Source organism: Actinia tenebrosa, unplaced genomic scaffold (genome assembly GCF_029948245.1).
Source record: "Actinia tenebrosa isolate PJP-AT-01 unplaced genomic scaffold, QUT_ActTen_1.0 PGA_scaffold1__47_contigs__length_23844297, whole genome shotgun sequence".
Classification (NCBI taxonomy): Eukaryota; Metazoa; Cnidaria; class Anthozoa; order Actiniaria; family Actiniidae; genus Actinia; species Actinia tenebrosa.
In genome coordinates, this window is record NW_028292578.1 from 3,616,645 (window position 1) to 3,631,312 (window position 14,668).

The 14,668-nt window shown below is 38.7% G+C and overlaps 2 protein-coding genes across 2 annotated transcripts; one reads left to right on the forward strand and one right to left on the reverse strand.

Annotated features, from left to right (window-relative positions):
• Nucleotides 1-3,049: 3,049 nt before the first annotated feature.
• LOC148909714 (uncharacterized) lies at nucleotides 3,050-4,359 on the reverse strand. Its single transcript, XM_089033311.1, has one exon. It carries the CDS (start codon nucleotides 4,281-4,283, stop codon nucleotides 3,207-3,209), a length of 1,077 nt encoding a protein of 358 aa, XP_088889437.1. The 5' UTR covers nucleotides 4,284-4,359; the 3' UTR covers nucleotides 3,050-3,206.
• Nucleotides 4,360-10,467: 6,108 nt separating this feature from the next.
• On the forward strand, nucleotides 10,468-12,076 carry LOC116286436 (histamine N-methyltransferase-like). The gene has a single exon (XM_031692951.2). It carries the CDS (start codon nucleotides 10,550-10,552, stop codon nucleotides 11,480-11,482), a length of 933 nt encoding a protein of 310 aa, XP_031548811.2. The 5' UTR covers nucleotides 10,468-10,549; the 3' UTR covers nucleotides 11,483-12,076.
• Nucleotides 12,077-14,668: the final 2,592 nt, after the last annotated feature.

Consider the following 14,668-nt stretch of genomic DNA (forward strand, 5'->3'; position numbering starts at 1 on the left):
CATTTGCATAAATTTTAACTTGGATCTTCTCTATCAAACTTGGTTCATTTCGTAAAGAAATCGGTACAATATGAGAACTTACATCATGAGTTTTTTACACTGTAAGCCGTTTAATAAACTCGCAGATCGTGTTTTATTGGGTCTAAAACCACTCGGCTACGCCTCGTGTTTTATACCCGATAAAACACTCCTGCTCGTTTATTAAGCATTACATGTTAATGGTCTAGCTTGTAGTCGAACGGTTTATTCGGAGTTCATTTCGCCCCATGTAAGGGAATCCGGACTTATGGTGGATTCCGGATTCCAAGCGCTGGATTCCGGATTCCGAGACTCTGGATTACGGATTCCAAGGGTCTGGATTCCGGACTCCAAAACGTTTGTATTGCGGATTCTTCCGGATTCCATATCGTTAATTTTCAGATACTTTTCTCTGAAAATTATATTTGATATACTTGCCAGTATAAGTAGAATCGTCTGTCAATTAAATCAGCATCCGATGAGATATTACTTGGTGGAGATATTACACTGTGGGGGAGGGGCTACCTCGGTTCAGTCTAGGTCGAGGCGATAGCATTTGAGTGTATACTTTGAATTTTAAAGTAGCGGATTCCGGAATCCAAGGCCTGGATTCCGGATTCCAGAGTACTAGTTCTGGATTCCGGATTCCAAAGCCTAAAATTTCGTGGATTTCGGATTCCGGATTCCCTTACATGGGTCAAATTGTAGAATTGTAATAAAGCGGTCTTCCTTTTAATAATATAGCATAGCTATCTGTTCCGCACGATCAACGAAATACAGTGAACCAGTCGTAGAAATGTATCTTAGTATCAAATGGAATTGATAGGTAATTGTGAAATGGAGTAGCAAGAATCAGTAACGAATAGTGAAGCACGCCAAAAAGACAACACAGTCAAATCGACATCGATGTCGACTAGACTAGTACTGTTGTCAAGCTAGTCCCCCGCAGAGATGGGTAAATTATTGAATGGAAATACAATCTCTGCGGCATTGCATAACGACCTCACGATAAACCCGGGGGGGGGGGGGGGGGTACTCCCCTATATTTGCTATACGGGTATGTGCCGCCCTATAGGGTATGGTTTTTCGGCTTTTGGGTCTGGGGTAGGGTGTCATTTTTTGACATTTTGTCTGGGATAGGGTATCATTTTAGTCTGGGATAGGGTAAACGATTTGGTCGTTTTTGTATGGCGAATAGGCTACGCTTTCTGCCGACACAAAAACAATACAAATGTTAGTAAATATTGATTTCAATCGATTGTAAAACCGTATTTCCCGTCTTTTAGTTTGAGATAGGGTGTACAATTCTTAGTTTTAGTCTGGGGTAGGGTATGTTAAATCAAAATTTTAGGTTTGGGATAGGGTCAGGGTTTTGAGGTCCTGGTGGCACACCCCTACCCAAGTTTGGGTGGTAGTATCCCCCCGGGACGATAAAGAACTCCACTCCTACCAGGTACTTATATTAAGGATACTAATCACGCTCTTAGTATTTTTAATGATTTTCGCTTTCCTGATAACTCTTCTAAGCTTTTGTTTACTATGGATGTCAAATCTTTGTATACTGTTATTCCTAATGATGAGGGCCTTCGTGCTCTTCAGCATTTTTTTGATCTTCGTCCTGTCCTCGAGCCCAGCACTCCCACTTTGTTACGCTTAGCTGAACTTGTTCTTACTCTTAATTGTTTTTCTTTCGGTGATCGGTATTATCGGAAGATAAACGGTGTTGCTATGGGTACTAAGATGGGCCCTAGTTATGCCAATTTGTTTGTTGGTTATATCGAAAACCTTGTTTTTCAACAATATACTGGACCTAAACCTGAGTTTTTTGGACGGTATATTGATGATTGTATTGGTGCTACTTCTTGTTCGCGTAATGACTTAGATTCTTTCATCTCTTTTGTTAACTCTTTTCACCCTGCCTTAGACTTTACGTGGGAGGTTAGTGAAACATCAGTCACTTTCCTTGACATCTTGCTTAGTGTTAATGACGACCGTCTTAGCACTAGTGTCCATTACAAACCTACTGACTCTCATTCTTATTTACTCTACTCGTCTTCTCATCCTAAGCACACTCTTAACGCTATTCCGTTCTCGCAATTTCTTCGTCTTCGTCGTTTGTGTAGTGATGATCTTGATTTTTCTGTTAAATGTTCTGAGATGCGTTCCTTCTTCCTTAAGCGTAATTATCCTGCTCATGTTATTGATCGCGCCATTCGTAAAGTTTCTACTATTGATCGTACCACCGCTCTCACTCCTCACACTCGTCCCTCTAATGACCGCATTCCTTTCACTCTTACGTATCATCCTATTAACATTTCCATTAAACCCATTGTTAACCGCAACTTTTCTCTGCTTGACTCTGATACTCGCACTTCTGCTATTTTCAACAACCGCCCTCTCTTTTCCTATAAACGTGATCGTAATCTCCGTTCTTTCTTGGTCAAGGGAGTTCTTCCCTCTAACAAAGAACCTGGTACTTTTCGCTGTTCTCGTAAACGTTGTTATACTTGTCCTCACATAGTCTCTCACGCTTCTGTTGTCGGTCCTAAATCAACTGTTAAAATCACTGACCATTTTGTTTGTACCACTTCTAATGTTGTATATTGTATTAAATGTACCCGCTGTAATCTTTTGTATGTGGGCGAGACTGGCCGCCGTCTTGGTGATCGCATTTGTAATCATCTTTATGATATTCGCAATAACGATCCCACCAAACCAGTTTCCCGCCATTTTAATCTAGCTAACCATTCTCTTTCTGACTTCATTGTTTTCGGTCTTTCTTTGCTTAACGGCAACAATGATTGTCGCAAGACCAAAGAAATGCGGCTTATTCACCTATTGGGCACTCTTAGTCCCAACGGGATTAATGAACGCTTTATTTTCAACTAACCTTTTCTTTGGTCATATATTTAATATGGATATATAGTCTTTAATCAATAATTAATAATAACAATAATCTCTAATCAATAATTAATAAATTTTAAATATTTATACATTTTTTCAAGATTGTAAAAAACGAATAGAATTTGTCCATTATTTAAATATGAATATGTTAATATATAATACTTACAAAGAAGAAGGAATTATAAGATGAAAAACTGACTAATAAGGAAAATTGAAATATATATTAAATATATAACTATGTATCTTTATCTAAAAATCTACGTTAATAAGCTAAAAATCTAAATTTATAAAATGGCGCTTTCAGCAACCTGAATGTCTAAGTCTATGTTGTTTATATCATTATAAGTTCTTTTTATAGTCCTTGAGCCTCGTAGACATACAAGTGCAGATCTTAACAGAGAGAAACAAGTCTTGGCCCTAATCCATGCCATTGTTTTGTGGTACTCTTCACCTTTCTTTCGGGCTATCAGTTCAGCAAGCCTGCTGTGATATGTTTTGCATTCTTTACTCATACCTCCTGTTGTACAAAAGACAAGGGGAGTAAATGTTCCATGTTCGATTTCGTTTACTCTTTCGGTGTATTTCCGCTTCTTGTCATTTTCATGTAGCTTGTAGATTTTGGGTAGATCTAGATCTTTGTACGTATCTGCATTTGGGTGACAAACCCTTACGTCAAAAAAGGCAGAACGTTGCTTCTCCCAGAAACCTCGTGCATGGATGTCAAGTCTTGCGTCTGCAGCTTTGTTTGCTCCTTTGCTTAGTTTCTCATCTGAGATTGATTGTAACAAGGGCTCAATCTCTACGTCGTTGCATACTGTGCTAAGAAGCTCAGCCTCCAGATTGCGTAATTCGTTGTGACGTTGAATTACGAATCCACCACGTTTACATATCATTGCGTGATCGACCGAGAAATCTTCACCACATACACACTTTGATGGAATGTCTCTGAAAGACCAATTATAACGGAGACGTAAAGCGTCTCTAAATTCTCTCTTGTTCAAGTCGAATCCCATTTCCTTAAGAGGAATTACAGTTAACCAGGTTGATGCTCCTTTCTCTGCGGCTAAGTCCAAGGATCTGGCTGTAATCTTTGGTAGACTTTCCTTCAGGCTTTCAAACGCATCTTTGGATGCTTTTTCTTTCTCAGTGTGACATTTCTGCTTTGCTGTTTTCACTTCAATTTCATCTGGCAACTCGTGAGACTGGGAGATAATCTTCTCCACAAGTGGGGCACTTACTTTGACTGACGATGAGAATTCATACTTTGCGTCAATACACGGGTTAGTAATACCGATACCTCCATATCGTGTCGGTAGCGATAAAATCTTGCGATCATCTTCATCACAATCTTTTTGTGTCATGGCGGGTATAAACACGTCGGAGATGGCAGCTTCTAAAGGTTTCAGTAGGTCTGAGATATCTGGAAGTGTGCGAAGAAAGTACTAACCTTTTCTTTTGTCTTTTGATTGTTTGTTTTTGTTTCCTTGCCTACCTTGCTCTCATTGGTTTCTTTTGTCTTATTCTATCATATATACACTCCTTTCTACCACTTCTTTCTCTTTTACTCCGACGAAGGACTAGCGTCCGAAACGTCAGTAAGTTTTTTCATCTTTTCACGGTGTATAATTTACCTTTTCATCATTCCTACCAGGTACGTGAAATTACGCTTATTTCTGGCTTTTCCCTTTAAGAAAATCCAACGTTTCATATGATATAACAAATTAGACGCTCCGAGGAACGATTACTCGGTCTCGGCCAGCAGATGACGGTCCAGCGAAGTCTAGAAAACTTGCGCTTGGGCATGAGTAGCCTGCGTAGCCAGGCGTTCCTTGTGGGAACGCCTGGCTACACAGGCTAGGGCATGAGCAAGGCTAGACTCTTCCACAGTCTCTCGCTCGTCCGTACCGTCTCCACGCTTAGAGACTGTAACGGTACAATGACCGAAAGGACTTATGGGTCCCGAAAACTTGGACCCAGCGTGCTTTGGGAACCAAAATACTCGTCCACAGTCTCTCTCGTTTTCGCCGCCATCTTGAAAATATTGAAACGAGAGAGACTGTGGGCGAGTATTTTGGTTCCAAAAGCACGCTGGTCCCAAGTTTTCGGGACCCATAAGTCCTTTCGGTCATTGTACCGTTACAGTCTCTAAGGGTGGAGACGGAACGGACGAGCGAGAGACTGTGGAACATCTACATCTACATTTTATTGTCAGCAGGAACTATACATTAAGTTATCACGCTAACTATGGGAAAATTAAGTAAATAGATAAATAATAAAAAATAAAATATAAAATATAGAGTATATAGAATAGCCTAGATCATAGACGAGACATGCCCCCCCGCCACCCCGAGTCCCACGCCCGCGCAGACAGACTTTATGGTCTGTCTTAGTGCGCATGCCCGAAACACGGAGCAACAGAGAAACATGTCCCATCCCCCAATCCAGGCCACTCCATATAGATATAAAATATAAATATGAAATTTATTTAAAAAAAAAAAAAAAAAAAAAAAAAAAAAATCATCTAATTTCTAATGAATTCTGATAGTTTCACTTTAAGAGCGACTGTCCAGAAATATGGAGCACGGGGCGGCCACAGTCAAAAAATAAAAGTCCTTCATTTTTGGTCTGTAGACACTATTAGATGAGTTTATGAACGTACTGGGGTCGGTTTTTCGATCTACGTAAAAAATCCGGATTTTTTTGAAGAAAACGATTTCACCCCGTGTCGGTCTAAAAATTGCTCAAGAAACGGATGCGAATTACGCTTTCAAAAACATTCTCGCTCCAAGTGAAAACCCAAGTTACAATCAAATTTGCAACTGAATTCAAGAAAAGGGGTGTTGAACAATTGTTCCAGGTGATTTTAGACGTTTTAAACTAAACTTTAGATAGAAAAAATTGCATTCTTCCAGCAGAGTTATTCACAGTCTCGATTTTACCTCACATTTATAAAAGCGATTTTTCGCATGTGGCCATTCTCCAATTTTTACAAAACTCAAGCTGTACAATGTTCAAATGATAGAATAACACGAACTACAAAATTTAGTTTGGGTTTTTCAACAGGCCTTATGAAAACTTTATGCGAATTTGGAAAAATTTGCCATGTAAATATGCAAATTAGCAGTTTGTTTACATCTCTACACCACAGATCACGGCCGCGAAAAAAGTCATCTAAAATAGTTTTAACAGCTTATTAATCCACACATTAGCCTATCTAAGGACTATCTAAGCATGATTGGCCTTTGTTATTATTTTAAACGATTATTTGTTGAATTTAAGCCTACACTTCCGATGTTGAAGACACTCAGCTTGCTTGCCTCGGTGGCATTCCATCGGTGCGTAGTAAACTTAGTAATCATAAATGACTGTTAACATGCTCTATAAACGTTACTATTCCTCACTAGTGGTATCCAGCTTATCACATAGTATTTTCACATACTGAGTATGCTTGAAAATTTTCATTACTTTGTAAATAAGCAGGGATCAAACCTGTCAAAGCGGATTATGTGAGCTGATGGCGTGACAAACAACAGTTTGCGCGGAGCCGGACGTGAAGTCGTTTTGTAAAGTACGTTTTTTATTGCCCGAACATCTTGTGATTTGGCATAAACTAAAGAGAATCACTCGTTATCAAGACTCTCTATGAGCTTTCAATGATATTGTTCTTTACGACAAAAAGACCCCGATTTGAATAAGGCTACGTTCATATTGTATGGCAGAAGGGGCGGGGGCAGATGAAATCTTTAAATGACAAAACAATTCTTAAGACCACCCAAAAGTCCCCCAAAAAATAATATACCCCCCCTGGCAAACTCTTGTAGCTTCTTCTAAAAATTTTGCATCCCCCCCATTTCTCTGAAAAAAGGTTTTCAACCCACCCACACCCCCACCCCCTTTTATTGGTAAAACTTTTTCCGATCCCCCTAAATTTCATCTGCCCCCCCCCCCCCCCCCCCTCACCACCACTCTCTGCCATACATTATGAACGCATCCTAATGTCTCATGGAATTCAGACATCAAAGAACTAGTTTATATAATAAGTTCATATAATAGAATCATCGAACCACATCCCACATGGATTTGCAATCAAGTAGCTTGCGTCCCTCGTGTTTTTCGACTTAACAAAGTCAATTCTTCCATTCGTAAGATAACTTCACTCTCTTCGTTGGCCTCCCCAAGACTATTTTTATATGTGTAAGGGACTGGTCATAAAGTATGGGGGGGGGGGGGGGGGGTTGGGGGGCAAAATCAGGGGATGGGACACATAATTTTGAACTCCTTAAAAGGGGTGGGCTGTTGATAAAATTTGACAACTAAAATGGGTGGGCCTGCAATTTTGCTTCTAAACTGGTTTTGGGTCATCAGGATTTTCAGCATCATTTTATGTGGGCCACGATAAAAAACACTGATTCTATTCTGATTTTGCCCACCCCCACCCCCCCTATATTTTATAACCAGTCCCTAATCAATGATGTAGTAGCGTCAAGCTTGCACAATTTCACGACTGAGCACTGCGCAAGTAGTCATGGCGTCGTATAGACCGTATATATTAGTCAATTTAATGCTAACAATCCTCCAACCTTCCTGAACCAACAGTAAGAAAAACACCAGTCTCTTTTAACACAGTTTTCGATCCACTTTTGCTCAAACCCCACTCTGCTTTTGGATTCCTTTTGACATCGGCTTTGTGCTGAGAAAGAGTTACGGGTACAGAACATTTCGCTGATGTCCGTTTCCAGCTGACGCCCAAACGCACGGTGATTCCGACAGATTGTAGGGCTGTCTATGTTTCTAGAGGGCTCAAAAATACATACTCTTGCGAGAATTAATTCGACCTCGGTTTCAACTTCAACTATACTAAAACATCGTTTGTCCTCGGCGATATCCCGTTTACATCTTGTCAAAGGAACGTTAGTGACAGATCTACTTCTTTCTTTTGGGTCAAACCCACAATGACCGCAAATGATAGCTTGAAAAGAACATGATTCACGAGCCTCCATAACTGATGCTCACCATAATTAACAAATTTCTATACTGACTATAAACACTTTGTTAAATGCTGCTTTTATTTTTGTCTACCTGGTAATGTACAACAAATTTTTGGAATTTGATTGAAACTATCAAATTCCTGGACATTTCGGCCACACACACGTCATGTTCAGATCACAGTTCTATCAAATCGCACTATCGACATAAAATGTTATATACATACTTTAAAATGTATTTTCTTTTTTCTCATAGTCTTATATCAGATTTACGCTTCCACGAAACCAGGCGAGTCTATCATACATTCGATCTATTGTACAGCCATGAAGCTAGTGGGGTAGGGGAAGGGGAATTGTATATCAGGCTACAACTGCACTCATTATACATGTAACCAATTTTAAACATGACTTCGATCAAGCAAGAAAACATATGACAACTAAAAAAACAAATCTTGATAATGAGTGATTCTCTTTAGTTTATGCCAAATCACAAGATGTTCGGGCAATAAAAAACGTACTGTACCAAACGACTTCACGTCCGGCTCCGCGCAAACTGTCGTTTGTCACGCCATCAGCTCACATAATCCGCTTTGACAGGTTTGATCCCTGCTTATTTACAAAGTAATGCAAACTTTCAAGCATACTCAGTATGTGAAAATACTATGTGATAAGCTGGATACCACTAGTGAGGAATAGTAACGTTTATAGAGCATGTTAACAGTCATTTATGATTACTAAGTTTACTACGCACCGATGGAATGCCACCGAGGCAAGCAAGCTGAGTGTCTTCAACATCGGAAGTGTAGGCTTAACTTCAACAAATAATCGTTTAAAATGATAACGAAGGCCAATCATGCTTATAGTCCTTAGATAGGCTAATGTGTGGATTAATAAGCTGTTAAAACTATTTTAGATGACTTTTTTCGCGGCCGTGATCTGTGGTGTAGAGATGTAAACAAACTGCTAATTTGCATATTTACATGGCAAATTTTTCCAAATTCGCATAAAGTTTTCATAAGGCCTGTTGAAAAACCCAAACTAAATTTTGTAGTTCGTGTTATTCTATCATTTGAACATTGTACAGCTTGAGTTTTGTAAAAATTGGAGAATGGCCACATGCGAAAAATCGCTTTTATAAATGTGAGGTAAAATCGAGACTGTGAATAACTCTGCTGGAAGAATGCAATTTTTTCTATCTAAAGTTTAGTTTAAAACGTCTAAAATCACCTGGAACAATTGTTCAACACCCCTTTTCTTGAATTCAGTTGCAAATTTGATTGTAACTTGGGTTTTCACTTGGAGCGAGAATGTTTTTGAAAGCGTAATTCGCATCCGTTTCTTGAGCAATTTTTAGACCGACACGGGGTGAAATCGTTTTCTTCAAAAAAATCCGGATTTTTTACGTAGATCGAAAAACCGACCCCAGTACGTTCATAAACTCATCTAATAGTGTCTACAGACCAAAAATGAAGGACTTTTATTTTTTTGATTGTGGCCACAAATTTTCGATTTTGCTCGATATTTCTGGACAGTCGCTCTTAAAAGTCTGGAGTGAATTAGCCTCCACAATATCAGCAGGTAAACTGTTTCATTCAACAATAGTTCTTGGAAAGTAAGAAAATTTATGTACGTCCTTATTTGTCTTAATACTTTGGTACTTGAATTTATGCGAACCTATGGCGTGCGGAATGGCTCAAAATTGTCATTTCAATGTAATTGAATATTTGTTGTCAATTGCGTTACTTCGCTTGAATGTGTACACTTATCAGTTCATTGTATTACACAAGCGAAAATTCGAAAATTCGGTCGATTTACAATAGCTCTCTCAATCACCAAAACTCTGTCAATTACAAAAACTCGGTCAATTACAAAAACTCGGTCAATTCTAGTTTCTTTTGCAAGTGTTAGTCTAGATTTATCAGTTTCAATAATGTCATGTGTTATCTTGAACATAGTTGTTAATCTTGCCTCCTTACGCCGGTCACACAAAGGTTCCCATCGTAGATGGTGCATCATTGAGGTGACACTTGAAGTGTATCTATAGTCTCCAACACAGAATCTTGCTGCACGTCTTTGTACGCGTTCCAATTTGTCGATGTCACATTTATAATGAGGATCCCATACGGTACATCCATACTCCAACTTTGGTCGAACCAGACATCTCGATTACAAAACCAAAAATTTCTCTTAATTAAGTTCAGCACTAGTGTAGCTTTGGATGTAATTTGAATGTGGTAGTTCCATCGTAACTTGTTGTCTAATGTGACTCCCAAGTAAGGATGCACATCAACATACTTCAGAACTGATCCACAGAAAACATATTCTTTGTGAGGTGGAGATTTTTGTAAGGATATGCTCATAATGAAGCATTTATCTGGGTTAAACTCCATCTGCCACATATTTTGCCATACTTCAAGGTGGAAAAGATCAGACTGTAAATTATCCATGTGGAAGAGTCTAGAGCAAAGCTAATTAGCCTGAGACTGTATGACGTGGGGGGGTTCGCTGATTGGCCAGCTCAAAAACCGATTTGCTTACTCAAGGCTAAGTCTACAAAATATTTTATGTATATAACTTATCATAAGCCATTTTCAGTACAAGTTGACCGAATTCACCACACAAAAAAAAAAAATCATTTATAGATGATCATGGCAGAAGCAACAGACTTCCCTTTGAAAGATAGCTATACGCTTAGTTTCAAAGCTTATCACAATGTCTCGGAGGAGCATAATGAAAACCTCGCTTTTCTACGGCAACACATCCCAACTGCATTACAAAAGCTACAACTTGGTAAAAACAAACCAGTATTAAACATACTCAGTATTGGGGCTGGTGATGGCTTTATTGACCAAGAAATACTAAAGATTGTGCAAGAAGGATATCTGAATGCAGGCGACAAACAGTTGCAAGAAGTTGAGATCCTGAACACAGCAGTTGAACCCAACAGTAAATTCTTTGGTCAGTACAAAGAATCCATTGAAAGGCGATCTGACCGGTCAAAAGGACCTCCTCATCAAAGACCAGTTAAGTTCGATCTGAAACTGATGTCATTCGAGGAATACACAGGGAGTAAACACGATCAAAACCAGTACGACATAGTCCATGCCATACACAGTCTTTATTATGTTGAGAGCATGGAGTCTACATTGAAGCATTGCTATTACAACGAACTGGGAGAGAAAGGATTGATCGTATGCCTGCTTGGAAATGACTCCGATTTACCAGCTGTAACAAGTAAAATCTTAAAGAAATATCGCGCTGAATATCAAAGAAATCCCTGCAGGGATAATGCAGCCGCAAATGTTATTCACTTTGCTGAAAAGAATTCGATGAAGTACGAAAAGGTGGTCGTTCCTTTCTCGGTTGACGTGACAAGCGTTGTCGATGAAAGTTCTGAGGAAGGAGGTCATCTGCTTGACTTTTGTACACATGAAGTGAATTATCGTCAAACAGCCGACCAAAATGAGCTCCAGGAGGTTTTGAGGAAGTTACAAGATATTTCTACTAAAGACGATAATGAAAGAATGATTGTGAATGAAACTAACGAACTTTTATTGGTTTATAAAACTTCTTGAACGATTATAAAAATGATTGTGAGTTGAATTATCTTGCATTTTAATAAGCAATTTGACAATACAAAGAAAATAAGCTAAATCTTTTTTGGTGGGGATTAGGTTGTTCTAGCTAGTGAGTAACGCAGTTTTTAGAATGGTCAAATATCAATTCAATGTCTTGTAATCCCTAATATTTCATATGGGCTAAGCAGTTTTGATATATAGTTACAAGATACGATGGCCCATAACTGTCATTGCAAATCAAATTTCACACGGCACTACAAAAAATTATTCACGGCAAAATGACCAATTGTCACGGCACTATACAATATTTCACGGCAAAATAACCAATTGTCACGGCACTATACAATATTTCAAGACAAAATAACCAATCTTTGCGGCACTACGCAATTTTTTACGGCAAAACACACAAAGCCGCGGCACAACAGATTGAATCCTTTTGGAGTAATACGTGAACCCAATGTTTAAGTTGACAGGGGGTACAGAGAGTCATCAGTTTATACATAATATGATGGCTAGGGTAAAAAATACCCGATGCCAGCTCAGAAAGAAGTCAATCATGAAATCTAAAATAAACACGTAGCGTTTTCAGCATTATAGTTCTTTTGTGAACTTTTAGCCTAGCTTTTAAATATAACAATTTAGTTTTTAATTAGAAGTCGCATATTAAATATATTTTATAGTATTAGTAGAATTACTACTAATTAATAATTATTATTAATAACTTGAAATTTTCGATCTCTTTTAGAATCATTATACTTAGCATTATACATTATTATGTTTAATAATTATTAGTTCTATATTTTTTCTTTTCTTTGTAATCCTTTTGCTCTTTTTAGGCCTTATATATTGCAATAGGATATTTAATTTGATTTTATATCATGCAATAAACGGAATATAGAAGTAGGCCTATTATCATTGTTATTATTGTTATAATAATAATAATAATAATAATAATAATAATAATAATAATAATCTTTGTAAACTCAGTCATGCAGATATTTGCTTAGACTATTCATGCCCGCAATATTCTGTATTCATGTAGCAAAAATGTCTGAAGTTGAAATAAACATATAATAATAATAATAATAATAATAATAATAATAATAATAATGATGTTAATAACAATGATCATGATGATCATGATGATGATGATGATGATGATGGTAATGATAATAATAATAATAAACTAGATGCGGGACGGCTAAAGAACCAGGAAGTTATCAACTCGTTGACCAGAAAGTATCATCTCGACCAGGAACCACTGAAACAAGTCATGGAAGAATGTAAGGAACAAATAATAGCCACAAGCAAAAAAAATAAAGCGGTTAAACCAAGGGAGCACATTAAAGTTTTGTTTGTATAAGGAAAGTCATTGTCATATGTTCTTGGTTGATCTATCTAGCGCGCGCAATCCATCTTGTGACAGGCGTTCCTCGTAGTGTTTTGGTTTCGGCCGATCCGAATGGCTTACGATCGTGTAAGGAAGGGAACGACGCTCCTCGCAAGATATTCGTCGGTTTTCGGAGTAAATTCGCTAGCCCGACTAAACCAAGGAACGCCTGCCATGAAGTGTAGCGCGCGGACATCTAGCGCGCGCGCACGTAAACAACCACTACAAGGAACGCCTGCTATATCTTAGAATACGTGCGGTAAAATCGAAGATAAACCAAGACAATCAAAATTTTAACGTGCTCCCTTGGTTAAACGACGTAATGAAAGACCAGGAGGACATAGAAGAACAAACAGAACTGGTGTTTACGAAAGAAAAGGTACAGAAGGCGGACAAAAAGATAAAAAACTGGAAAGCACCTGGAAAAGATGAAATATGGATATTGGTTGAAACATCTACAATGCCTACATGAACGAATAACGGTGCAGCTACAGCAAGTGTTTGAAACAGAGAACAGGATCCCAGCATGGATGACAGAAGGAAGAACAACACTGATCATGAAAGATGAGAAGAAGGGACCTACTTCAAGTAACTATAGACCTATTACTTTGTCTACCAACATTATGGAAGCTGATGGCGTCCATCATATCAGAAAGCCTCTATAACCATCTAATAGAGGAACAAGAATTGATACCATTTGAACAGAAAGGCTGTTAGTAGTCGTGGATCGAGAGGAACAAAAGACCAACTCCTCATCGACAAGGCAGTTCTGCGAAGTGCAAAGAGAAAGCACAAGAACTTGGAAATGGTGTCGTGGTAGACTACACAAAGGCATATGACTCTGTACCTCATAGCTGGATAATCGCTTCCCTTGAAAACATCAAGGCTCAGCCATCGATCGTAGGATTCATGAAGAGGGCAATGTCGCAGTGGAGGACTGAACTAAGGTTAGACGGAGAATCATGTGGTCATTCTGAGATAAAGCGTGGAATATTCCAGGGAGACTCGATGTCACCGTTACTATTCATCATGTCTTATACCATTGACGTCCATACTGAACAACACAAGCTGAACAATGGTAATGTGCTGAATCATTTGTTGTACATCGATATATGAAGCTCTATGGGAAGAACGAGAAAGAAATCGAGTCACTACTACACTCTGTACGAATATTTAGTGCAGACATTGGGATGACATTCGGGGTAGAGAAGTGCGCCAGAGTAGGAGTAAGAAGAGGAAAGGTGGTAAAGAGGAATGGGATAAAGCTACTCTATGGTCAGCAGATAAAGAACTTGGACGGTAATGATCACTATAGGTATTTAGGAGTGTTAGAGAAGGAAGATATCAACCATCAGAAAGTTAAGAATAGCGTCCAACTAGAATACAAAAGGAGATTAGACTGATTTTTAAGTCAAAGTTATTTAGGAAGAAACAATATTTCCGCCATTAACTGAACGGCTATGCAGATTAAGTAATATAAGATACACAGCTGGAATAGTAAATTGGACAAACGAAGAACTCCACTCTCTAGACAGAAAGACGCGAACTTATACACCGTGAGAAAGATGAAAAAACCGACTGACGTTTCGGACGCTAGTCCAAGGGCGGATCCAGCCAAAATGTTAGGGGGGGCTAATTGAGTTTCTTCCGTCAACACAACGGAAAACAATAAAAAAAGCATCTAATTCGTCAGTTTAGTTTAGTTTAGTTTTGTTTTCCTGCTGAAGGGGGGCTTCAGCCCCCTTTTGCCCCCCTTGGATCCGCCCTTGTAGTCCTTCGTCGGAGTAAAAGAG